We start from the raw sequence: 25,820 nt of genomic DNA, 5'->3' as shown, positions 1-25,820 counted from the left end.
AACAATTCTCACGCCCGCTCATATACAAACAAGGCTGTTGTTACCAAACCTATCATACGTCCTTTCTTTCTACTTGTACGCATACCATCACCAATGACCTTTGGTAAGTCTCAAGGATAGTCTTTATGTGATTCCCAAAACGAGGGTACTCATGCATTCCTTTATGTAGCTCACTTCATTGATTATTGGTGCCTAATGACTTTCGGATGTTGTGTTCATCGATGGACCCTTTGTGGTAGGTATACCTATCATTTATAGGCAAGAGGCAACCTCAGCCTGATGGGAAATTTGGGCCTCCTTTGTAGCTGACATAGCTATAGCCCGTACATGCCAAAGATCGCTAATAGTTTATTGCCATGGAGACGCGAGCTAACACTGCTAGGCAACGACTCATTACGCTCACTTCCATCACATCCACTCGAATTTCCCGGTAGACCAACAACATCATGTGCATCGTATCGTAAAACAGAGCACTAGTCAAAACCTCCACATACGCATGTCGTACACGAATAAAGCATATGAAGAAATGGCATCGTCCTGTTGTTGGTCGTATCCACAAGAAAAACACCCCAATTGTCCTCGTCCTCATTCACATGAAAATGACAGCAATGTTCACATTCTGGTAAAAGATAGGCATATTGTAATTGCTGGTACTCAAGTCGACAAAGTCGGATCGTAATTGAACTTTTTTTTTCTCGTAATATGAATGATAATCTAGTTGTCTTCGGGAACAATCACGTACGAAGGTGGGGTGAAGTATTTCGTATTGTTGTAAACTGATTCACCAGCCTTCCAGTCCTTGACATCCTTCATGATCTCTGCCTCACGATCCTTGGCTGCCACGGTACGACGAAACATGTCACGATCGGATTCAGCGGTCAACAAGGGAATAAGGTGGATACGAGACCACAAGTTTTCACGCTTCAATTCTCTATTGTTTCATATAAAGGACATGTCAGCCATTGTGAATGCTTATTGTCGATTGGCTCAAAAAGACGACGATGGGTTGTAAAAAGACGCACCTTCTTTCCAAATTGCCTTGAGCAACGCGATAGAAACCAAATGTACAGAATGCAGCGACACCAGCAATGATGACAGCACCAGAAGGACCACGCTTTGGCAAGTAACGACGGTATCTGACTTGGCTGTAACCTCCCGAGGGAGGCATGTCTTGGGTAGGGGCCGACATGATGTGTGTAAAAAGAGTGGGGAGTGTCCTTGTAGAAAGCCAACACGCTTCTTGGATATATCCGCAAGATTGTTTATGAGTCTGACTCTCAATTTTTCAGTTGTGACGTATCAAAAAGCCTCTTGCATCTCTAGTAGTAGTAGTAGTAGCAGTAGTATCACACGCACACACACACACTCTCTTTATTGAATACATAAATCATACATCGTCGCACTTTACATCACTAGCCAAAATGCATTCTTCTTTGTCGTTATCAAACAAGGAACCAGCTGGGCATGGGATCTTGGAGGCAATTTCTCCGTTGCATATGTAGTAGCTGGTACAAAGGGAGTCGGGAGCGACGTACTTGGTTCTTCCTCCAGGAATTGGGCAAGCCAGATCTTCAGCTGCTTGGATGTGGAGCGTCAAAGCGCAAAGATAAAGTAAAATGAAAAGGATGCTGGGTGATAGACGAGAGCAAGGCATGGTCAAGTTGTTGGATCAATGAATGATGATGCAGCATCTCATATTTATGCAATTTGGAATCCAGGGGCAATGCATGGAATCGTTAATCAACATACATTATATCAAAGGAAAAGCTGAGCAAGAAAACAAGGAGCAAGATGCCGGTATCGTTAATTACATTTCATTGTCTCGGTAGAATGGAGTGTATTTATTGGGACAATCTTGTGCATAATGGTTGCACAAAGGAAATAAAGAAAGATTGAACATGTACAAGGAGGATGGAAGAAAAAGCAAAGAGTCAACATGCGCAAGAAGATTAGTCTCAGAGAGCCGCCGTGTTTTTGTCATCATAAGTTGCAGCAACGTGGTATTCATTTTTCTCGTTTACCAATAGACGCATGGTCCATGTATACGCAAAGAATGTTGCGGCATTGCATGGGAATGCCCGAAGCAAGGTTGGTGCCATACCACGAAAGAGCACACTGAGCCCTTCTTTTTGGTAACATGTCCGTAAACAATCGATCATGCCTTTGTATTTCCCAGGCTCTGCTTGAATTCTCGTCTTGATTACGTCTAAAAAAGACACATGATGAGTACCATGGATTTTCTAAAATAGCTTCTTCAGCTTCCTCATACCAGCAGGGTAAGTAGAAATCCAAGCCATTATGCCAGCAAGACCTCCTCCAAGAATAGGTCCCAGACCAGCAGTGAGCTCATAGGTGACAAAATAGGGGCCAAAACTGAGCTCGCGCATAGCGGTTGGTAAGATGCCGGTAAAACAAGCTCGGACACCACCAGTGGTATAGATACGCTTTAAGCAATCAATAGGGCCTGTATGTCCAACCGTTTGGTTTTGCAATTGCACCTTGACAAGCTCCATAGGACATGTGATAAAACTATCCATTTTTGTGCAAGCGGATCAGCTCAATGCAAAGAATAAATTTCTTTCGTTATCAACTTGCCTTGTGATAACACCAGCACCCATCCCTGCAACCATAATGTTGGCATAGCCATTCCCCTCTTGCAGCTTCATGATACGATTGAAAGCTCCAAATACAAGTGCGTTGATAAATGCTACACCCGCCTATCATGGATCATATAAGTATTGGCGAGTACTTTTTAAAGTCATTTGCATACCGCAGGTGACGCCTATGCACCCAACAAGAAATTGTGTTAGGATTACCAGTTTCAAGGTCAATGTTTTTATCGCTTACCATGCCTCTATATAGGCCGTATATCTATGTCATTATATAAACAGCATGTTTGAGCAAAGTGATTTGTATACTTTGATGCAGTGTTACTTACCTTTTCTTGACGCACTGTGGAAATGACACAATCCAATGTGCCTTTATAGCGTGCAGCAGGTGTCTGTAATCGCACCTTTACTACATTTAAATTGGTAAGGTACATAGATCCATGCGTACAAGGTGCCTGTAACATTACCAGTGTCTATAGATTGTAAGCATACTAAATGGTCATCCACCCACACTATGATTCTATAAACATACCAAATGGATGTCCAACTGCAAGACCGGCCAATCCTGTTGATGTATATCAATCAAGAGAAGAAAAAAACAGTGAGCCGATAAAGGTGATAAATAAAGGCCTACTATAATCTTACCACCGGCAAGGCCAGCGACAAAGCAAGCAGTGGTGGGTGGGTGAGCTGTAATGAGATGGGATGTTTTATTGTAAATCAGTTGGCTGGAAGACCGGTCAATGGCATTTTTTTTCTTACGAATCTCGTTATCATCAGCCATGGTTGTTGTAATGATGGGATAAAGAAGAGAAAAGAAATGGATGTTGCAAACCGATAATCCCGCATTTTCGGTTCCTTTTTTCTCACGCTAGCCATGCACCCGCCCCCTTTCTGGATGAAACCTACTACTGAAGAATAAAGAGTATATCAACTTCTCACGCAAAAGCATGTCCTACCTTGCCTTGCCAAAGAGAAATGAAGAAAGGAACGGGGACCTTTTGAGCAACCAATGGCGGATCAGCGGCCGATTCGATAGTGGGATACACAAAGGTATATTGTGCGGTGATCTATATTGTGGAGGACGAACACAGGGATATTCGTATGATTGATGTTGATAGCACAAAGGTGTTTTTTGAGCAATGACATCATGATGGAATCCGCGTGGTGCAGGTGAATCATCTGAAGAAAGGGATTATTCTATGGTTGTTATTCGCCACAGCAGATGTTTGTCTTGTCATGATATTTGTAGAATACAAACAATGGCTTTGTGTATTGTACTATCTTAATCACTAAAATGATAACAACTTGATCGGGTAATCAGTTGACGTGTGATGGGTAGAGAGGGTGGTGGTGTGGTGGTGGTTGTACTCTTGTACGATACTTGTCACATCTGGGGTACCGAGGCGCGTGGCATAGAAGACCAATGACAGATTTCCTGGTGGTTGTCGTGTGATCTACTATTTTACCATACATAGTGCGAGTCCGCGGACAAAGGTAAGAGCAGGTATAGAGGATAGAGTCTCCAACATACTTTTGGTTGCAAAGACTTGGGGTATGTTGCACACATCCTCAGCGCGTCATTGTCGAGCTTATCCTTTTATGTATGCGGTGTTGCTTGCCTGCATAAAAGCTATCATGCTGTGTGGCGATCTTTGTGAGAAGACAATGCTTTTATGGTAGATACAAAAAACGACACCGTGGTCATTGTAAAAAAGTCATCAACAATGACCCCAACAATACAATGACATGCATAGCAACAAGCGGACGATCATCACATTCAATGATTGGGTTGTATAACGGTCCATCAAAAGAGCATGGCAAGTCTTTTACGCTGCTACTCTTTTTTCTTCACGATTACTATGTTGTTGTAGCGGTATGGCAACTTGATGATTTCAAAAAGGAAACTGTCCCATGTTGTATCACAAAGAAAGCTGAATGGTAAGGTTCACAGCGACACGCACACTCACAAAAAGAGCCGTAGCAGTAATAGTAACCAACATTTATTCTCCTCCTCTTCCTATAAATACGCTGATGACAAGTATATCAAGCTACGAAAATGGATGATGATTGAACTATAGATGCCATGGAAACGATATGCAAGGCTCAGCCTCTGGTGGGGAGTGACACGGTCGTCATGGCCTTCTCCGACGTTTTGAGCAAGTTGGTTGCTCGGACTTTTGCAGCTTCTTCTCCCTTTCACATCACCGCAAAAGAAAAAGCAATCATGGGTCAAGCAGGATCGCATCTCGAAGACATGGTCAACACGTCCAATTGTATGTAAACCACCCCAACGCATTACGAGCATTTTGACGTTGTTTTAACATATCCACTTTTACGGTAACGACCAGTTTCCGCAGAGGAAATCCAACGACTTTATAAACGGTTCATGAAGCTTGACAAGGATAACTCTGGATCGATCGACAAGGAAGAGTTTTTATCTATTCCTCAGATTGCCAACAACCCACTAGCGTCACGCATGATTGCTATCTTTGATGAGGATGGTGGTGGCGACGTTGATTTTCACGAATTCATCAAGGGATTGAGCGCATTTAGTGCACGAGGAAACAAACGAGAGAAGCTTGAATGTAGGATGGTTTATTATTCTATGCTACAATTTGGTATATCTGATGATGTTATCTGTTGCCTCTAGTTGCATTCAAGGTATATGACATGGATCGTGATGGCTATATTTCCAATGGCGAGTTGTTTTTGGTGCTCAAGATGATGGTTGGTAACAATCTCAAGGATAACCAGCTCCAGCAAATCGTTGACAAGACCATCATGGAGGCTGACAAGGACATGGATGGCAAGATAAGCTTTGACGAGTTTGTCATTATGGTCGAGAACACCGATGTCGCCAAGCAAATGACGCTGGAGAGTTTCTAGGCAACAGAAACGATATCATTCCCTTAAATCCTCTACAACATCTTCATTCGCCATTTTACCATCTTACCTTTTTTCCTTTGTGTGCAATGTAATGACTTTGGGCTATCTATTCATCGGAACGTGTGTGTGTGCGATGCTTGCATGAACATGTCTCACTTTTTTCAATCTGAAACCCCGTTGAGCGGGCTGGTTGCCCTTGGTTGTTTGAGGTGCCTGTTGGGTCGTGGCTTATTCATGGAGAGAGTGTGAGAGGAAGATAGAGAATACACCACCCTTGCTGCTGACACAAATACGACATGATATCACAATTGTTTGATAAAGGATGGCGTTCGTTGTTGATGATGAATGGCGTATTCGAAATGAGAGGAGAGAAAGAAAGGATAAAAAAGAAAGTGAGTGATAGGGATTTGAGGGTAAGAACGTAATATATATACACGAGTGAGTTCATAGAGCGAGAGCGAGAGCGAGAGAGTAGACAAGGTGAAAAGGGATATCAATGGACTTCTGTCTGCAAGTGTTGTTGTTGTTTGTTACGCCATCAACTGGACAGCAGGGCTTTTTGCATCGTCATCTTCCACTTGTTCTTGTTCAATTTGTTCTTGGTGATGATGATGATGATGATGGTGGTGGTGGTGGTGGTGGTGATCTTGTTGTACGTCTTCTTCTTCAAGTGCAAGGGCCAAACTTAATGCAGCTTCAATATCTTCGTCGTCATCACTGTCGCCATCACCTGCTGCTGCCAATTCATCTTCAAGTGTATTCAAATCCAACTCGCCGTCGGCCTCACATTGTGCAAGCAAGTCGTCAAACCATGTCTCCAAGCACCTATCACTCTCATGCTTCATTTGCACCGCTTCTGTATTCGACTCGTCAGCAGATAGGCGTTCGATCTGTAACATGAGCAGCTTGAAATTCTCGAGTAACTCGGCACTGATCTCACCCGACGACGGTGTTGACCGGATCTCTGCAAGTACATCTGTAAGCTCAGCGAGGAGATCGCCGTTGGACGACGAGCGTGGTCGCTTGTTGGCAGACAATTCACTGTTGGTAGTGTGATCGGGTGAAAGGCTTCTTTTCTTGGCTGGAGTTGTCATGGCTTGAGTCCAATACTGATCGAGTAGCGGCGAAGAAAGGGGAGGGTAATGTTCTATTCATGAAGCGTGGATCAATGCATACCAAACACTCATCAGTTATCGAGCATACGAGATCAGCGGGTTCTATGACTTACTACGTTGACAAGGAACGTTGCAATGAGGGAAAAGAGAAAGAAGGCAGGAACCACTCTATGCTAGCCCCAGATCTTCTCCCCCCCACCCACTCATCACCCCGGCCTGGTATCGGGTACTCCCACCAATCAATTGGCGATTGTAGCTTGTTCCGAGTCGCTGACATCTTTGGATCACTATCATTGCATCTAGTATTATCTTCCTTTTCATCTATCCATTAAATTATATCACTTGAAAAAGTGGATTCATAATCGATGCATATGCATAGTTAATGACAATCCATACAAAAAAAAGAGAGTCTGTGCTTGATCTTCTCTTGCACGTGCATATGACAATAAGGTTACATGGATGGGCCGGAGATTAGAGATAGCATAATCGACTCTCTCACGCCAACATCCCACCCCAAAATTCATATTATTACTGCTACCATATTGGATCTAGTATAAGATACTCGGCTTGAATGTATAGTATTGATGCTTTAATATGCGTCACTTTTCTATCTAGCAACAACTTTAATGGTATGAAGGAAGAAAAGCTACTCTCCTCGAGTAATCCAAACGATTTTGATATCGAAAAAAGTGTGGTGGTGGTGAGTATCATTGATTCGATCGACATGATTGTCATGTGTGAAACGCATAATCTCACTTGTTGGATATCAAATAGCTCCTCGATTTGAGTCGATATGAGCCAACTAAAGCGATTGCAATGTCAGTGGGTCAATAATTATAGTAACAATACGAGTTGCCAGCACATGATCATATGTATTCCGGATAATAGGTTGCATGGTGCTTCAAGCAGCTGAAGATGTCATGGCCAGCACATGGTCACGTGATCGAAAATGCTATAATCCCAATTTGGATTCCCGCGGCAACAGGCTCGTTCCTCCTTCCCTCCCCACCACACTTACACCTTAGCTTGTTGAACCAAATGGTGAGTGAAAGCTACCTCGTATAGCACGTTTATTAATCTCATGGTGGGTTGTTTATAGTCTGTACTATTGGAGACGTCGCTGGGCGACATTGTCATCGATCTGTTTACAGAGGAATGCCCCAAGACAACGTTGAACTTTTTGAAGCTTTGCAAGATCAAGTACTACAACTTTTCGCCTTTCCACAATGTACAAAAGGATTTCATGGCACAGACGGGAGATCCAACAGGTCGAGGAGATCAGGGTGAATCTATCTACGGCATCTTGAATGGGCCTTCGCAACGTTATTTCCCAGCCGAGATCAACCCAAAGTTGAAGCACAAGAGTCGTGGTACAGTCTCCATGGCAGTCGCGCCTGATGCATCATTGGAGAGTGGAGGTGTGAGTGGCAGCCAGTTTTTTGTCACATTGGGAGACGATTTGGATTATTTGGATGGCAAATACACGGTCTTTGGTGAAGTAGCCGAAGGATATGACGTATTGGACAAGATCAACGAAGCTTACTGCGACGAACAAGGACGACCTTTTCGTGACATTCGTATACGACACACCATCATTCTTGACGATCCTTTCGATGATCCAGATGGATTACAAGTACCTGATGAATCGCCATTACCCACCAAAGAGCAATTGGAATCGATGCGTATTGCTGAGGATGAAGAGATTGAGGAACAAGGCGACCCTGAAGAAATCGAGAAACGACGTAAGGCGCGTGAAGCCAAGGCACAAGCATTAACACTTGAGATGGTGGGCGATCTCCCTTTTGCGGAAGTTAAACCTCCAGAGAATGTGCTCTTTGTATGCAAACTCAATCCAGTAACACGGGACGAGGATCTTGAACTTATCTTTTCTCGATTTGGTCGTATCAGCAGCTGTGAGATTATTCGAGACCGTCAAACGGGTGATTCACTTTCATACGCATTTATTGAATACGAGAACAAAGAGGATGCCGAAGAGGTAAATACGGGATTGGTTGGGTATAAGAGACACCATTGCTAATGGATGTGGGTCATTTAGGCTTATTTCAAGATGCAATCTGTGCTCATTGATGATCGTCGAATTCACGTGGATTTTTCACAATCGGTTTCCAAACTTCATCGTGATTGGATTTCAGGACGTATGCGAGGAAATGGTGAGGCTATTGGTGGATTCGACAAGCTTGAAAAGAGAACACGCTACCGTGAAGGAGACGCGAGACGCAGAGGAGATGATTATGATTTGGTCTTTGAACATGATCGCAACAAACGAAGAGATGATCATCGTCGACGTGATGACCGACATCGTTCTGATAGCCGACATCGATCTGATGAGCGACATCGATCACATGATGACCGAAGGAGAAGGGATGACAAAAGAGATAGCAGTAGAAATAGATACCACCATCGTCGACCCTCATCAAGGTCTCGTTCCCCACCACCACGAAGACGATAAATGTTTACTTTGATAAAAGTTTACTATTCATGCATTTGGGTATCTTTATCATGCATTATGATGGAGCGGATCTACAGGTCTATAAGGTGGTGCTGCTGGGTATTCACAACTACGTCGATGATCACTTGTTTGAGGTACAGAGACAGTGTACAAGGATATGGGTGGTGGTGGTGCGGGCTCGGTGGTTGTATCTTGTTCAAATTGAGCTGCACGCTTTGTCATGTAAAGTCGTGCTGTGATAGCGTAAGCGATCTACAAATGAAAAAGTTAGCGTGTACAATGCTTGAAATAGATACACACATACGATTAAGAGCGTTTGCAAAAAGAAACTAAATGTGCCCGACATGTGGGTGGTTTCACGTTTAAGCTCACAAAGGGTGCGAACATAGTTGTCAGGAGGCATGTTGCCATGTTGGCTTGTAAGGTCGTGCTGGCATTGTTGCAATAACTCGTCGCTCTCAAGAAACAAGCCAGTGATGGAAATCAGCTCGACAATGAAAGCGGTAACCAAGAATCCGACACCGGGGTTCCATCGAGAGGATTGGATCACGCTAGCTTTAGTCTATGCGAGCAAATCGATAAGTCGCCGCTTATACATGACATAGGGAACTATTTTTTTTCTACCGATGTAAAAACAAAGAGATCAATCAAAAGTGCCGTGAGCATCATGATAGCAGCCAAAAGTAGAATCGCTTCTTTCACATTGGCAAGCCGTCTCTCTACATAACACGAAGCAGCAGATCTCCTATTAACCTATGCCCTTGTTGCTTGTCGCATGGCAACCGCATACCATATATAAATTCCTTCAAGGTCGCATAGATTGTGTGGTATGCATTGATCTGCGGAATAAATATTGCATCGAATGAGCATGACGATGAGTCATGGTCGGTCTTTTGGTGCGTCAAATGTACCTGTTGAAAGATGTTTTGCCCAAAAAGACACACTTTCATCCAGCTGTCGAGGTTTCGTAGTGATGATCGTACATGAGCGTGATCCGGGAAACGCATGAACCTGTTTAAGAAACGTGATGACATGGAAGAAAAAGAATAGCTCAATATGGGGGTGAGGCTGTTCAAAATAAATCAAGAATGCTCATTTGGTGGGCTCAGCCATTTTTCGAATCCTGGGCATGACGACCTCATAGCAACGATCACAACAACATCATGATGGATATAATAAAAGACATCTTTATATAATCTAAAATATGTACTTGGTACAGGATGGTGAACGAGGGAAGAAAAGGCCTGCTGATAAGATATATATATATACAGAAATAGGCTAATTTGGAGACACAAAAAGAGATTGCCTGAGGATGGGAAAGTAAATAAGGGAAAAGAGCAAGGTATAATTAACGACGTTCTTCTTCAGCAGCATCCACATGCTTGGCAGACTTGACGTCAGGATTGCTTGAAACTGTATCAACAAAAGAGCACTCATCAAGATAAGGATCGGGATCTTGGCTCTTGCCAGGGCCATGGAAGTACTTTCTTGCGTACGCATAATAGTAGATGACCGATCCGCCAAGTACAAATGCCAAAGGAGCACATGCATAGTTCATGTTGACTAAAGTAGGAAAAGAAGTTAATACCTTCTATAGTCAAGTCATTGGTTTGTGCAAGATGATACGTACGTGCAGTGACAGGTGCTTCGGTAGGGCATAAGAACAAGGCTGACGTGAAAACAATCCACAAGCAGCTGACCGTGTTGATGACAGGTGAGAAAGGACCAAGATGGAAGGGGCCACGTTGGAACTTTTTGCGTGCAACAGTGAGGCGCATGAAGATTGGAACGAGGTAAGCGAGAGAAGAGGCGATGGTGTTGACCGAAACAATGGCGTTATAGGCGGTTGAATTGATGATCGACTATGAGAACATCGTTAGACAATGAAAAAAAGAGATAATAGTAGTGGTTTCATTGTATACATACCAATAGGCCAACAATGACAGCGAAGAGGACGTTGCCCCAAACGGCATAAACGGGTGTCTTTGTTCGCTTATTGATACGGCTAAGGTACTTGCTAAATGGCTATAAAGATTCAAAGAGCATTAGCTTTCGATAGCATTATCGAGTATTTGTTCTTGTAATACTTGCCATGGCTTGATCACGTGCAAAGGCATAAGCAAGACGTGAGCTACCAAGCGTGAGAGCTGATCCAGAAAAGAACATAGCACCCATGATGATGACACAAAAGAATACAGTAAGGTTGTAGCCGACGCCATCAAGGAAGACTTTTGTCATTTGTGGGTTGATGTTGGTTTCAACGATTTGAGCTTGGAAGTCTTGTACGCAAAAGTTGACGGCAAGCATAAAGATGAAACCAAAGACACCGGCAGTGCCGACAGCGTACAAGATACCAAGAGGAGCACTACGAGCTGCATCTTTGGTTTCTTCAGACATTTGTGCTGCACTATCGAAACCTGAAAGGGTATATTGCGATTGCAAAAGACCGATCAAAAAGGCGTAGCCGTTGGATGAGAAGCCCGTGTCATTTTCAAAATAGGTGAACTGTCAAATAAAAGAACGTCTGTGCGTGAGACAATCAAGGTGATGGGAAAATCAATAGTAAACATGTGCAACGTACCACCCATTTGCCACTGGCCTTGTTGGGGGTCATTGCGAGACCAACAATGACAATGATCAAGGTTCCAATCAAATGCCATGCAAGGGAGACATTATTGAACAAGCCATTGTATTTGATGCTGGAAGAGTTGATCAAGCCGTGAATAAAAGCAATGACCAAAAAGATGCCATATTGCCAATAGATGCCTGCATCATAATCGGGATTGGTAATATTGATCAACGAGGAGATGAATTGAGCGAGACCAAGATCCGTCGAAGTAATAGCAACTGAGTGAGAAAAAAAAGAAGATCAGCCAATGTGCATAATGTATGCTGCATTTGAATGAGATGTATTACCAGTCTACAATGCATAAAATGAGTCAACTTTGGATGAAAGGATGTGCATGTATGTTAATGAAGACTTACCAAGCCAAGCCAATTGCACCAACCAGTGAGCCAGCAAGTGATAGGCACCCAGTCGGGAGGAGCCAATCGAGCAACCCAAATGTAAAGGCCACCTGTAACAGGATAGGCACTGCAAATTTCAGCAAGCGAGAGGCCCACACAAAATGTGAAAATGGCGACCAAAAGATAGCCTTCGATAATGGCGATGGAACCACCTGATGTCATGGCATCACCCCAGAGCTATAATAGAAATGCAAGTTGTCATAGGTGAGTCGAGATGCTGGGCTGCGGAGTGGCGGGATGTTGTTTGATCGTTTTGGATATTTACAGGTGTTAAACCAGAAAGAATCGAGCAACAGCCGAATGCGACGGCAAAGTTGGAAATGGTGGACATGGATTTGTTCATTTCCTGTTGGGTGCGTATACGTATGGTATGGAAGGTCAGCTTTGATTGTTGCATGGATGGCATATATGCAAATGACATGCCTGTTTATAGCCGAGAGATGCCATTACATCGTTTTCACGATGTTCAGACGTTGTTGACAATCCTGATTCAGCTGTTACTATCGCATCCTGGTTGTTTCGAGGGTCTTCTGCCATCGGTAATAAGGGCAAATGTGTTGTTGGCAAGCGTAAGAACACAAAAAAATAAAAAGAAGGAAGAAGGACCAAAATTTTGCTTTTATTGGTTGCAATCCATTTTCTCTTTGACAAGTGTTGCTCCGACTTATCTTTTGGTAGCACAGGTTCAACTCGATAAGACTAACTGCCCCAGACCGAGATGGCAACACAATGACAAATATTGCGACTTGAACACTCCTTTTTTGGTCAACAAGTCCCTCGTGGTGACAAAGCATCCCACGGTATTGCATTTGCGGTGTTCATTTCTTGGGCGTGTGGGGAAAGGAAACATATTATTTCATTCAATTTCAATTGTTTGTCAAACTAAGTGTGTCATACATCACCACGTTGACAAGGGTGCACATCTTATCTGATTATACTCCCATTGTCTTGGACAAAAGATATATAACGCTGCTATCGTTTTCTTCCATGGTGACACATTTGTGCACGCTTCCCACAATCCCACATGGGCGTCATTGGTGGCGTCGATCATTGTTAAGATAATGTCAAACAAGGCCCAAATGCACACGCTGCTGGAAATGCCCCTTGATCGCTTGGCACATGCTCCGTTTTTCCCATGTGTGTAATTTTGTCTACCCCACTGGCAACCGAAACGTAACTTAGCGGAAACCTTAATTGTTATCCATCTCGATCCGACTAGTCCACGAATGAGAGCAACACATTCATTCATTATCCGCTTCTTTACTTGCCTATTTCTCCAGATGGCTAAATTCCTGGGTAAGCGTGAGAACAATAATTGATCTGACACATCCTAAGTTATCCAATTACACCCGTATTCATATGCTGTCAACATCCGCGGTCTCGGGCATGGTGTTGAGGGGGTCATTGAGCAATCACAATCATTACACACGTACATAGACAATGGGATCATACATAGATAGATAGAGAAATCAATTGTATTTTTGCGTAGTTGAGGGATCATCAATTTCTATCACTTTCTCTTATAAACAACTCTATCCGCCATGAAGCGATCTCGCGATGTCGAAATTGATGAGAATGTGGACTTTGAGGCACTCGTACAAAGCAAGCAACTTGTTCGTGGCCTTGCCGATGCCGGTTATGAACGACCATCGCCCATTCAATTGCAAGCCATTCCATTGGGACGACTGGGTATCGATCTCATTGCACAGGCCAAATCGGGAACTGGCAAAACAGTGGTGTTCAGCGTGATTGCTCTCGAGTCGATTCGTACTGACGTCAATAAACCTCAGGTAGTAGCTGCAACAATGACAAAAGTAGGGGGTGGTGTCTCAAGCTTGTTTCATTGTAGGTGCTCGTAATAGCTCCAACGCGAGAAATAGCTATCCAAATTCGAGATGTGCTACGTAATATCGGCCGCCATATCCAAGGTTTCCAATGCGAGGCGTTCATTGGTGGATTATCCGTACGTGCAGATGCGAAGAAAGCACCAAAGTGTCAAGTCGTTATTGGGACACCAGGTATACACCATATCACCATTGCCATCACACATTGTGGATCACTTATAGAGCTTTGTTTTATTCCAAAAGGGCGATTGATCCAGTTGATGACAGAAAGGATACTTGATACAAGTGAAATACGGCTATTGGTGCTGGATGAAGCTGATAGACTTATGTCAGAGGTCTTTACCAAGCAAATACAGTAAGTGGATTAAGGGCATGTTCTCTTTATATCAAATGATCATTAATGCATTGATCAAGATACGTTTATCGCCGGCTGCCCAAGAGGAAACAATGCATTGCATTCTCTGCCACATTCTCAGATGATCTTTTGAAGCTTTTGGATACGCTGATGGATAAACCTCAAACCGTGCGATTGACCACTAAAGTGCCCGAGCTTGAAGGTATGGAAGATCGTTCACCTTGTCTTTTCATTTTCCCCATGGAGCTTACGATTCAAGATAGAGGTACAACAATATTATAAATCTATCGACGTTGGGGAAATCGAGAATCCTTTCAAGCGGAAGCTGGCAGAATACAAGGCCAAATTTGAAGCTGCAGCTGAGATCCTTGGCAAGATACCATTTCATCAATGCATGATTTTCATCAACAGTGTCCCAAGGTACGTTTATTGGATGCTTTGATTGACCATATCATTAATGGCACGTTGATTTTATAGGGCTATGGAGTTGTCCAAATGGTTGACAGAGATGGGTTGGATGTCAGGCTATATTAGCGGTGGATTGTCTCAAGAACAACGACTCGATGTGATGGAGCAAATGCGTGATTTCAAACTACGTGTACTTGTATGCAGTGACTTGGTATGTGATGGGCACAACTATTCTACATCTGGTTGCTAAGCAACGCCGATAGATCGCTAGAGGCATTGATATCGATCGAGTTAACTTGGTAATCAACATTGAGTATCCACGGGACAAGGAGACCTATATGCATCGTGTGGGACGTACAGGGCGTTTTGGTATGTGTTGATATTGTCGACAACGACTAGGGCTGGTAATTGAATGCTCTTTTCTAGGTACATCGGGTATTGCAGTCAACCTTATTGGATCAGAAGACAAGGAGTTTATGGAATCACTAAAGAATGAGGGAGTACACATCATGCCTTTGCCAGGTAAGAGAAAAAGGATCGCTTTTATTGTTGTTGCAGCGTCTCAAATGATAAAATAGAGAACGTATCTTACAGCGAATTCAGGAAGATACTCTCTGACAACGAGGAGGAGATGCTGAAAAGGCATTGTGCAAAGCGTCAGGATCAACAGGACAAGCGACCAAAGTTTACAACGTTGGATAAGAAGCTTCGTACTGCAGATGATCGTGTTCATGCATCACCGAAAAAGACAGCAAATCAAAGCAAGTCATCGTCAGCTAGATACAATCAACAAGATGAAAAGCTGCCTCATTCGACACAATCATACGATCAGCCTTATCCTGGACAATGGCACATGCCACATGCCACACATACGCCTATGCCAACGTTTCCTCTACCTCTTATCCAACCATCACCAACTCGTCATCAATACAGCCATCAATTTATACCTCCCCCTATTGTTGCACCATCCTTTCCGCCAACGTATTCAAGAAGTCATAACCATTTTATACCACCTGATCTCTTCTTTTGAGAAATAAACAACACGCATCTCAGCTTATCAATCTTACTAAAAGTTGAATGGCCTTGGTGAATATTTATTCATACCAGTGGTTGCCTCTAATTGTTATGGATCTGGAAAGGCGAAGAACGTGTGTAATGATGCTGTTGATAAGGTATGATCACAAAGGAACCGGAGGTGAGTTATGCTATCGAATGCAACCTTTGTTCAAATCAATCAGACCCCTTCTCTTCCTCTCTTTTCCCTTTATCACAGCAATATCGTACACTAAAGAAGCCCTTAAATCCAATGTCATTCAGATTGAGAAAGGTACAACGAAATGCTTTTATGGGGAAGATACGTTGATATGCTAATTAAGGTAGCTCTTAACAACCATGTTTATGCACAGTCAGTCATTGAGATAGCCGAAGCAACACAAAAGTGACCCCAATTGGCTGAGACAATAAAATGCCAAAGTGTTCCCGCTCATTTGCTCTTCCTTGTCCCACCACCCACCCACTACCACTACTTTTACGACACTAATGAGCGCATACGGATCCGGCAAATCTGTAAGTAGTCTTACGCTTTATTACGATCTGCTTTGCTAACATGTATCATTGTATAGAGCGACACTGATTTTCGACGCAAATGGGACAGGGCTGAATATATAGAGCGTGCCAAACAGCGTGAGGCAAAGGATCGATTGGCTGAGAAGAATGAAGAACGACGACGCATGGGTCTACCACCGATCCGAGAAAAGAAAGACAACAATGAGCAATTGGAATCGCTCAAGATGCGTGACGACAGGATCGACTTTGACTCCAACATTGGCAAGATACAAGTTGTACAAGGTGGTGCGTCAGGCGAGGCTTCACGGCAACCTGGATTTTATTGTAAAGCTTGTGACATCGTCGTCAAGGATAGTGCCAATTATCTCGATCACATCAATGGAAGAAAGCGTAAGATCAAAAGGGTGGGGATATCATTCATGGTGGGAGGTAGCTCATGCATTTTGTTATAGATCAACGGAACGTCGGTGTGCAAATGAAAGTGGAGCGTTCGTCTGTTGACTCTGTCAAGGACCGATTAGCCATGCTCAAGCGCAAAAAAGAGGAACCTGAGGAAGAATATGGTAGGTTGCGATCTTGAGTGATGTGGAAAGGGCTGTGTATCTAACAATGTTCATATAGACTTAGACCAGCGCATTGCTGCACTCAAGCAACAAGAAGAAGAGGAGCGACAAAAACGAAGGGAAAGGAAACGACAAAAGAAGGAGGCAAAGAAAAAGAAGCATGACAAGGAAGAGGAGCCTAATGCAGAAGAAGATGACATGGCAAAGCTTATGGGTTTCTCTGGATTTGGTTCTACAAAGGCTGAATAAAGGGCATAGATTGGCATATTGTATAAACTACTTTGTGTATCCATTGGTGAAAATAGGCAGTTGGAAATTAGGTCGACTAGGTCAGATAATTTTTCAGGGGCAGTAAACATTCATCATCCCTGAATCCGTGGTATGCTCAATTAATCTCTTTACTGGGAAACACCAAAGGAGGAGTTTGATGATAAACAAAGGAATCGCATTTACCCATCATCCATCTTGAGTCGCATGGCAACTGTCTCGTAGCAATCTTAGTTTCCATAGCGATAGTATTGGCGATTTATTATCTTGTTTGTATTAAAGAGTCATTGTTACATGTTTATTTTGAGATATCAATGGGCTGTGTAAGTTTGTGGGATGGCTTTATTTGGGTAAGCAAGGATTTGGTTGCTATCATGCCATCCATTCGTGACTAAAAATATATATAAAGCTTCGACCACTGCATTATCTAGGGGACCATGAATCAATGTGGTCAACGCCACGGATATACCATGGTAAAGGTCATATACAATCCCAAGCAACTTCAACGGGATGTAATTTGACAGGCACATTTTTCTTCCATGTGATCAAGTTAATAGCTATGAATCTCAATACATGTGAGCGATATATGATCCAGGATGATCAGGTTTTCCTAGCAAGTGAAACAATTTCTTTGCACGTAATCTAATGGCTCTCATTCCTTTATGTATCTTTTCAGGGGCATGGAATGGGAGAGATTGGCAATCTTCTCGCTTGATGGGACCAGTATCCGGGAAACATTCAATGTGGTGAGAAGCGTCTATTGTTTGGGGAGAAATGTACCCTGTGAGGAGTGAAGGGCAAGTACATTCGCAACAAAACGAGGATGAGTATAGTGCATAATATGCAGCGTCAAGGAATAAACCCACCTCGTTCCCGTTAACAAGCGTTGTCAACAACCTAATAATGTGTACAATCGAACGATGGATCTATCATGCGTGCATGATTTAGTTTCACACACCGATATCAGCGTAGCTCGTTTTGCCTTTTGTGTGCTATCCATGTCAAGCCTTATTATGTTGACAGCAATCAAATCACCCTTTGGTCTGACCGTGGGTTGCTTTGTCTTTGTGTTTCTCTCACTTTCTCCCACACAGAGACCATCTTTCAGGAGGCGTTGATCACCCTGTCGTCTCCTTGTAATGGGTAAATGGGTGGCAGTAGTGATGTAGTTTAAAGTCAGAGTGAGGCGCTCATTTCGTTTCTTTCTCTTTTTCTTCCCCAACACTCTCTTTTATTTCAAACATTATCTCATCTTACTATAAGCTTTAATACGCGATTTTTCAAACGTGAATATCGTGCAAAGTCATCACCATCCGGCTTTCCTTATTGCTCTTGCAACAGAATCCATACACGTGCAACAACAACAAACCACGAAAACGAGCACTGTAAACGAACATCATCATATCGCTTGCAATGGCATCAAGTGGTGCTATCAATAATCACCCATCACCTGTACGCATTGCACGATCGAAAAGTGGAGCTGATTTGCTATTTGACAAGATGAAGCAAGACAAGCTGCAACATGATGAGCAGGCGGCTGTGGATTTTCTTAATGAGATGTTGGATGATCATGCATCGATTACATGCGGTAATCTGCATGATGAACTCAAAGATGGGGTGTTGCTATGCAAGTGAGTGAGATGTGCTTTTTTTATGCACCTATGGAGAATGGGAGAACGCTTTACATGGGAAAATCAACGTGCACTACCTGCTGGTGGCATATTCCCTGTTATTCCGCGTCACCAAGGGGGTGGATACTAAAAGACCTTTCAGCAGCTGACTAACGATTTGATATTTGTGTGCAGCCTTGTCAACAAGCTCCGCCCAGGAACCATTAGGCATGTTGGCCAACGCGATTTGTCTTTTATCAAGGTGAGAAAAATGCACGCATTATGTGTTATAGTACTCATGGCTGGTGATGTTGACATAATAAATAAACAATTAGATGGATAACATTACCCGCTTTCTTCAAGGTGCACGGCAGGTAAAAGGAGAATGGACGTACTTGGATATAGCAAAAGGTCACTCACACACATACATGGCTGCTTCTTGTTTAGCTTGGCCTCAATGATGCGCAGCTATTTGAAACGATAGACTTGTTCGAAGCTAAGGATATGCCTGCAGTGAGTAATACCGGTAGTAGTAGGCAGCCCCTGCATATCCCTTTTACAGTGCACCAAGAATCCCACCAACTAATTTGGTCACCTCAATGGTATTCATATTACCAACGACAATAGGTCATCCACACGATTCTTGTAATAGCACAAATGCACTACAAGTCGGTTGATAGGAAGAAGGAGCCAAAGGCGCCAAAGGAGCATGTGCCAGCGGGTGAAAAGGAGGATGCACAGGCGGCGATAAAGGAGATTCAAGGTAACTGTGTTTGCTGCTTGCATTGTGTTTTGCCAGGAGAGGCATGTGTAGGAGCTAAATGATTTTCACTATCACGCAAAAAAAGATGCTCCGATTACCATTGTCGATGATGACGATGACAATGATGATGATGGGAGTGATCATGAATCGACTACAGGCTATCGAGATGTTCGAGATATCTTCGCTAACGCATACGAAGATGATCCCTTTGTGAGACCACCTAAATCACCTTTAAGAGCAACGCCTAACAAGTCAAATCCATCACGACGATCTCATCATCATCATCCACAACGAAGAAAAAGTGCAGAGGAACTTTTGACACGGCGGCCATCAGCACCTGTTTTCTCATCCCAAGGACGTTCGAATCAAACGAGTACTCGTGATTTTACATCGAGCACAGCCATGTCTCGTACATCATCAGCATCTTCGTGCCAATCCTTTCTTTCTTCGACATCATCCACAAGCTCTGAAACACCACCTGTAACACCACAATCGACTACGGGTCGAAGTCGCCGAAAAAGTGAGATGATGCTTCATCATCAACATCAACATCCAGAACCACGTGATCAAAGTGAGAAGGATTTGGACCATCGTCAACTACTCAAAGCAGCAGTGGAAATCGATAAGCAGGATAAAGGCAGCACCACCACAAGCAAATCGAGAGAAAAGATCTCATTGAAAAGCAAAGATGGATTGACACGAACACAATACCAACTTGGCAATTGTATTGGAAAGGGTCAATTTGGATCTGTGTATCGAGCCCTTGATCTTTCCACTGGTGAAACTGTGGCGGTGAAGCGTATTCGATTGGATGATGCCGATATTGACCAAGAAATCATGAAAGAAGTCAGCCTTCTAAAGACATTGAGCCATTCGAATGTCATCCAATATCTTGGTTTCATCAAGAGTCGCAACCATATCAACATTGCATTAGAGTAAGTTGGTGCTTTGCTTACGCACAGATACCCCCTTGCATGCACAGCCTTTTTTTTCCTTTATTCTTATCTCCCTTTTAAAGATACGCCGAAAATGGATCCCTGATGTCCACCCTCAAAGCATTTGGCGCATTCCCCGAAAAGCTTGTTGCATCCTTTTGCATCAAGATTTTAAATGGACTTGAGTACTTGCACGCCAACCAAGTGGTTCATTGTGATCTCAAAGCGGCCAACATCCTCACCACCAAAACAGGAGACGTCAAGCTATCCGATTTTGGTGTATCACTCAACCTCAAAATTAAAGGTGCAGATGCTGGCACTGTATCCGGCACACCCAATTGGATGGCACCCGAAGTCATTGAGCTCAAAGGTGCTTCTCCCAAATGCGACATCTGGTCCCTTGGTTGCACTTTGGTAGAATTGATCACTGGCAAACCTCCTTATGCAGATTTGATTGCCATGTCAGCCATGTTTCGTATCGTTGAAGACAATTATCCACCATTACCGGATAAGATTTCAGATGAGATGCATAGCTTTTTGTTATGCTGCTTTCAAAAGAATCCCGATGATCGACCAACAGCAACCCAACTTAAGGAACACCTTTGGCTCCGCACTCATCAACGACGCATGAAGAAATCATCCACACTTACAAGCTATTTGGAACATAAACAACGATCCAAACCACAACAAAAACCTAACCATGAACGTCAACACCATCATCGTTGTCGTTCATCATCCAAAAGTAAGCGATCATCCAATGTCACAACAGCAACGTCATCCAGCGTGGAATATTGTCATCCACTCGACCAGCAGCAACGGCCGGTTCGTTGCGAAGCTGCATCTCCTAAACGCTTTGATACCGAAACGTCATTCGATAACGAGAGTGGTATGTCCTTTAGCGTTGATGAGGATTACATCACACACCGATTTATCCAAACTTCATTTGGCAAAGGTACGTTTTGTTGTTGCCCTTGTATAACCTTGACAACGTATGTTGACGCTTTTCAATAGTGGTCGAATGCAAAGTGTGTGGCGATTTGATGAAATCTCGTGCTATCTTTTGTGAAGTGTGTGCATTGATTTGTCACGAGGAATGCAAGAAGCTTGCCTTTTCATGTCCACCCAAAGTCAAGGACCAACAGCCTTCTTATGATGTAAGATTTACTGTAACACATGCCATCTTGGAATACTAATGATGATGATGTAGTGGGTGTTTTCTGCCAAGATTTACAACCGAAGCCCACAGGATCGTACATCCCAAGATACATCCGCTCGCAGTGCAAGTGCCCCTGCTATTAATTGGAACCGCCAAGACATCTTTGGCATGTCACTTGAAAACCATCCACAAATGGAAAACATTCGAAAGTATTCGTTAGCATTGGGTTTGACGCAGCAAGAGCAACGGGCATTGAGCGAGAATCAAGCATTACTATCCCACGCCCAAGCATTGCATCATATGAATCCCGAGGCGGTAGAAAAACTACTCAAACGAAAAGCCAAGGATCGCAAAAAGAGTTTGGGTGCTGCAGTCAGTGGAGGATCCACCGAGGATTGCACTATCAGCTAATTGTGTTCTTTCATCCTTTATTCCCCAAAAAAACCTTATTGTAGTATCGTCTTGCTAGTTCTCTCTCTCTCTCTTTTCAAAACCTTTTTATCTTACTGTATAGCACAAATGATTTCCTCTCTCTCCTTTTACAGCGATAAACATAAAGTGACATGCTCTTTTTAGCCTCTCAGATATGATCACGAAAACAGGAGATGCCACTTTTGTAAGGTCTCAAATCCAAGTTTCCAAGGGTAGGATGATCCAGTTACCCATCAGCACATGCGTAGCATGATCACGAGCGGCTATGTTTTTATGATGATTGTATTAGAGCGGCATATGACTTGCAGGATCGCGATTTGAAACATGATGAATATCAATGCAAGAACAAGGGTATGTTCATGACGTGTCGGAATGGGGATCATTGTAGTATAAAAAAAGGCCATGGCAATTATCATTGTTTTGCACTTTAATTATCCACAATGTCTTATAATCAAGGTTATGGTAATCAGCAAATGAAATCGGGTGGTGCATACAACGACCCCACCATCCAAACTGCACCCAACACGGGATTCGAGCAGGCATATGGCACTGGCAACGATGTATATGACAGCGGCAATCCAGGAGGAGGAGCAGGAGCTTATGGTACAACCCAGCAATCGGGAACCGGATATGATAGTGGAAATGCCGTGAACACTGGTCAAAACGTGGGTGGCTATGATACTACTCAATCGGCTGGTGGTGGCTACAACGATACTAGCGGCTATAACAATATGGGTTATGACACCACACAAGCCTCCGGTGGTGGATTCAATGATGATACAGCAGGTGGCTACGGCGGTACGAGGACTGGTTATGACACTACCCAATCTTCAGGTGGTGGATACAATGATGACAACATTGGTGGTTATGGTGGTAGTACTCAACAACAAGGATATGGTGGTGGTGCAGCTGCTCCTCAACAACAGGGGTTTGATACTACTGGTGGTAATGCCCAACAACAAGGATTTGGGCAACAACAAGGATATGGACAACCACAACAACAACAACAACAATCCTTTGATCCATCTCAGCAGACATCAGATTATGGTCAACAACCACAACAAGCAGTTGGATCTCAGCATAGGCCATCTGCTGGTGAAAAGATCAAGGGAGGCCTTGAAAAGTTGGCAGGGAAGCTCACTGGTAATCCAGCCAAAGCCGCTCATGGTGATGATGTAGCTCATGGACGTAACATGTAAATATTTGTATTGTAATAAAAGAGTTGTACAAAATACAATGAAATGATTTGCATAATGAAATTGGGGTGGAGGACTTGTCTTCTTGCATTTTGTGTAACTTCCTAGCTGATTTCCAATTAGAGGAGTGTTTTCCGCAGCAGCTTCTTCTTTGACACCACCATTACCTCCAGCGATCTCAAGGTCACAATGTCGGATGAAGACGCCACCCTTCCATATTCAATAGACGACGATGTTCACTCTTCATTCGGCGAACAACACGAATCACCAGAGACACGCAATGTAGTGGAGGACGATCAGGACGATTCACGGGAGGAAAGTGGTCCGATCGACAATGAGCAACCCAAAGGACTCGGCGATCCTCAATACAGTTCTCGATCACTGAACAGCACTGGAAGCGATCTTAGCAAATCACATGATGATCAATCACAGCCTATCCTATTAGCCATGCGAGATCAACTAGCAGCATATCCATATGGTCAACATCTTGCAACACGACCAAAGAATCAGTCCAATGGATCAAGCAACCTTTCTTTTGGATTCGAATACCCTGAAGTACATGCAGCGGTCAATGTCATGAAGAGCAATCACGGCGTCGTTTCACGAATGGCAATTGATGACCCTCCAATGCCTATCGAAGAAATCCCTGGTGTGAGGAGGGAGGACATTGACAGGTTTAAGAAGAAAGATGGCGATGCTCGAGCACCTGAAGAGTTGATGGAAGGATCGGATTTTCGTCGACGAGAACGACATAAAGCTGAACAATACAAGAATGAGCATTCTCAAATGAAGAAATACAACACAGACCCAGTCTATAAGCCTTATCCAGTTCCAGAGGAGGATTCAATGATGATGGAACCGCCTGCGAAACGACGACGATACAGCCATGGAACAATGGAAGGAGATTTTGGATTGGGACCAGGAAGTTCACTGGGTCGAGCACTAAAGGAGATTGAACAGCCACCGAAGATGAGAAGATACAACACACAGAGCACCATTGTCATAGAATCGCTAGAAAGTGAGAGTATCGAACCAGTCCTATCTTCGGATCTTAGTGGTCAGCATTCCTCTTCATTCGAAAAGCAGCCTTCTATCGATGATGATGATGATGATGATTATGGTCAACGTCTTCGCCAAGCATCCCCTGCAAGGAGTGAAGCTCCAGATGTAGCAGCAGAGAATGACAAGATTGATTTACAATACTTGAGTAGCCTCGAGGTAAGGTTTCTTTACTGTGATTATACCCATTATGCTCTAACATTTCCTTGTAGCCTATTGAACCCGCAATTGAAGATCAACATGCAAATCAAGAAGATGATGCAGAGGATGCTCAACAAGAAAATCAAGATGAAGGGACTCAACAAGAAAATCAAGATGAAGGGACTCAACAAGTAAAGCAAGATGAGGATGCAAAGGGTGATCAACAAGCGCAACAAGATGAGGATGCAAAGGGTGATCAACAAGCGCAACAAGATGAGGATGCAAAGGATGATCAACAAGCAAAGCAAGATGAAGATGGAAAGGATGATCAACACGCGCAACAAGATGAGGGTGCAAAGGATGCTCAACAAGCAAAGCAAGGTGAACTTGCCGAGGACGCTGTATCAGCACCAGCACCATCGTCGTCTCAGCAAAAATCAAGCAACAAGAAAAGAAGCAAGAGCACATCCCGATCTTCAACAACAAAGCCGCAGCCAATCGCAGAGAGATTAAGACGACGCAATCCTCCACAAAACAGGTACGAGGAAATGTATATAAGAAAGCAGGCATTGGCTAATGATAATGGGAAATAGGATCTCTGTCACATATAGTAGCACGGTGAAAGAAGATGATATCTTCAATCAGGCAAGTACCGGATAAGGAATGGTATTGTGCTTATGCTTACACCTATTGCACATGTAGTGGAAAAAACTTACCAAGTCGTCCATTTACCCCACCATATCCGAAGCTGACACCAGTGATTGGCATCAATGCAATGTTATGGTATTCAAGGTCGACCCATCCACCAATAAACCAGCCCCAACAGCCAAGTACATTTATGCCCGGCTTGCAGATAAGCCAATTATTTCCATGGAATGGCTTCATGCTTCCGTTGAAGCGGACATGATACAAGGTAAGAAGGAGGATGTGCTTGATATTGAGGAAACGTGTCATTCTAATAGCACCATGGATGGATTGTAGAGTATGCCAAATTCCGGATCTCTGAAGAGCCAGTACAGAATCATCCCCTGAAAGGCAAATCCATTTATTTCGCAATCCAACGACTCAATGAGGAAGATGCCTTATACAAGAAAACATATCAGCGTCCTCTTGTGAATGTTCTACATGGCAAGGTAAATAGTTGGATTTTTGCACACAATGGATTTTTACTTAAATGAGTGGTATAGCTTTTACGTAAAGAGCCCCAGGAGCCTGATGCAAATACGGTGGTCATTGTCGATGCGGGGAGCGATTCAGCAGCCAAGTTTAAAGAACGAGGAATTGCAACCATGACACGTGACGAGTTGAGAGCATCGGTTCAGTAAATCATCAATTGTATTAGCTATTTGGATTCAAACATTTGACGTCAATGGATAAACTCTATGTGTGAGCGGAAGCCGGAAGGGAACTGCTGA

The 25,820-nt window shown here is 43.4% G+C and overlaps 11 protein-coding genes across 11 annotated transcripts; 6 read left to right on the top strand and 5 right to left on the bottom strand.

Moving 5' to 3' along the window:
* Positions 1–714: 714 nt before the first annotated feature.
* Positions 715–1,189, bottom strand: O0I10_011857 (uncharacterized protein; the record flags this gene model as incomplete). The annotated part of the gene is made up of 2 exons (XM_058491819.1): positions 715–931; positions 1,023–1,189. The coding sequence occupies 2 exons, from the start codon at positions 1,187–1,189 to the stop codon at positions 715–717; spliced, it is 384 nt and encodes a 127-aa protein (XP_058337447.1).
* A 766-nt stretch (positions 1,190–1,955) lies between these two features.
* O0I10_011856 (uncharacterized protein) lies at positions 1,956–3,393 on the bottom strand (the record flags this gene model as incomplete). Its single annotated transcript, XM_058491818.1, has 9 exons — positions 1,956–2,206; positions 2,270–2,529; positions 2,596–2,717; positions 2,771–2,782; positions 2,848–2,871; positions 2,939–3,018; positions 3,142–3,174; positions 3,255–3,299; positions 3,372–3,393. 9 exons carry the CDS (start codon positions 3,391–3,393, stop codon positions 1,956–1,958), a joined length of 849 nt encoding a protein of 282 aa, XP_058337446.1.
* Positions 3,394–4,836: 1,443 nt separating this feature from the next.
* O0I10_011855 (calcineurin subunit B) lies at positions 4,837–5,498 on the top strand (the record flags this gene model as incomplete). Its single annotated transcript, XM_058491817.1, has 3 exons — positions 4,837–4,885; positions 4,961–5,197; positions 5,263–5,498. The coding sequence occupies 3 exons, from the start codon at positions 4,837–4,839 to the stop codon at positions 5,496–5,498; spliced, it is 522 nt and encodes a 173-aa protein (XP_058337445.1).
* Positions 5,499–6,028: 530 nt separating this feature from the next.
* O0I10_011854 (uncharacterized protein) lies at positions 6,029–6,592 on the bottom strand (the record flags this gene model as incomplete). The annotated part of the gene is made up of 1 exon (XM_058491816.1): positions 6,029–6,592. The coding sequence occupies one exon, from the start codon at positions 6,590–6,592 to the stop codon at positions 6,029–6,031; it is 564 nt and encodes a 187-aa protein (XP_058337444.1).
* A 1,059-nt stretch (positions 6,593–7,651) lies between these two features.
* O0I10_011853 (peptidyl-prolyl cis-trans isomerase-like 4) lies at positions 7,652–9,083 on the top strand (the record flags this gene model as incomplete). Its single annotated transcript, XM_058491815.1, has 3 exons — positions 7,652–7,654; positions 7,713–8,609; positions 8,670–9,083. The coding sequence occupies 3 exons, from the start codon at positions 7,652–7,654 to the stop codon at positions 9,081–9,083; spliced, it is 1,314 nt and encodes a 437-aa protein (XP_058337443.1).
* Positions 9,084–9,131: 48 nt separating this feature from the next.
* O0I10_011852 (uncharacterized protein) lies at positions 9,132–10,090 on the bottom strand (the record flags this gene model as incomplete). The annotated part of the gene is made up of 5 exons (XM_058491814.1): positions 9,132–9,335; positions 9,388–9,645; positions 9,708–9,802; positions 9,874–9,922; positions 9,995–10,090. The coding sequence occupies 5 exons, from the start codon at positions 10,088–10,090 to the stop codon at positions 9,132–9,134; spliced, it is 702 nt and encodes a 233-aa protein (XP_058337442.1).
* A 341-nt stretch (positions 10,091–10,431) lies between these two features.
* O0I10_011851 (uncharacterized protein) lies at positions 10,432–12,647 on the bottom strand (the record flags this gene model as incomplete). The annotated part of the gene is made up of 8 exons (XM_058491813.1): positions 10,432–10,646; positions 10,714–10,945; positions 11,010–11,108; positions 11,175–11,588; positions 11,665–11,930; positions 12,065–12,287; positions 12,376–12,456; positions 12,561–12,647. 8 exons carry the CDS (start codon positions 12,645–12,647, stop codon positions 10,432–10,434), a joined length of 1,617 nt encoding a protein of 538 aa, XP_058337441.1.
* A 1,004-nt stretch (positions 12,648–13,651) lies between these two features.
* O0I10_011850 (uncharacterized protein) lies at positions 13,652–15,747 on the top strand (the record flags this gene model as incomplete). The annotated part of the gene is made up of 9 exons (XM_058491812.1): positions 13,652–13,900; positions 13,960–14,128; positions 14,198–14,309; positions 14,369–14,511; positions 14,573–14,729; positions 14,787–14,928; positions 14,981–15,086; positions 15,144–15,239; positions 15,296–15,747. The coding sequence occupies 9 exons, from the start codon at positions 13,652–13,654 to the stop codon at positions 15,745–15,747; spliced, it is 1,626 nt and encodes a 541-aa protein (XP_058337440.1).
* A 509-nt stretch (positions 15,748–16,256) lies between these two features.
* O0I10_011849 (uncharacterized protein) lies at positions 16,257–17,095 on the top strand (the record flags this gene model as incomplete). Its single annotated transcript, XM_058491811.1, has 4 exons — positions 16,257–16,283; positions 16,340–16,673; positions 16,736–16,846; positions 16,905–17,095. 4 exons carry the CDS (start codon positions 16,257–16,259, stop codon positions 17,093–17,095), a joined length of 663 nt encoding a protein of 220 aa, XP_058337439.1.
* Positions 17,096–18,526: 1,431 nt separating this feature from the next.
* Positions 18,527–21,988, top strand: O0I10_011848 (uncharacterized protein; the record flags this gene model as incomplete). The annotated part of the gene is made up of 9 exons (XM_058491810.1): positions 18,527–18,744; positions 18,919–18,985; positions 19,059–19,097; positions 19,171–19,236; positions 19,351–19,486; positions 19,572–20,421; positions 20,505–21,373; positions 21,433–21,575; positions 21,629–21,988. The coding sequence occupies 9 exons, from the start codon at positions 18,527–18,529 to the stop codon at positions 21,986–21,988; spliced, it is 2,748 nt and encodes a 915-aa protein (XP_058337438.1).
* A 461-nt stretch (positions 21,989–22,449) lies between these two features.
* O0I10_011847 (uncharacterized protein) lies at positions 22,450–25,730 on the top strand (the record flags this gene model as incomplete). Its single annotated transcript, XM_058491809.1, has 7 exons — positions 22,450–23,204; positions 23,346–24,423; positions 24,477–24,943; positions 24,999–25,050; positions 25,108–25,318; positions 25,387–25,538; positions 25,593–25,730. 7 exons carry the CDS (start codon positions 22,450–22,452, stop codon positions 25,728–25,730), a joined length of 2,853 nt encoding a protein of 950 aa, XP_058337437.1.
* Positions 25,731–25,820: the final 90 nt, after the last annotated feature.

This window comes from Lichtheimia ornata (genome assembly GCF_029851405.1).
Source record: "Lichtheimia ornata isolate CBS 291.66 chromosome Unknown scaffold00102, whole genome shotgun sequence".
Taxonomy (NCBI): domain Eukaryota; kingdom Fungi; phylum Mucoromycota; class Mucoromycetes; order Mucorales; family Lichtheimiaceae; genus Lichtheimia; species Lichtheimia ornata.
Note: the sequence above shows the minus strand (reverse complement) of the source record. Positions and strands in the feature narration are given on the sequence as shown.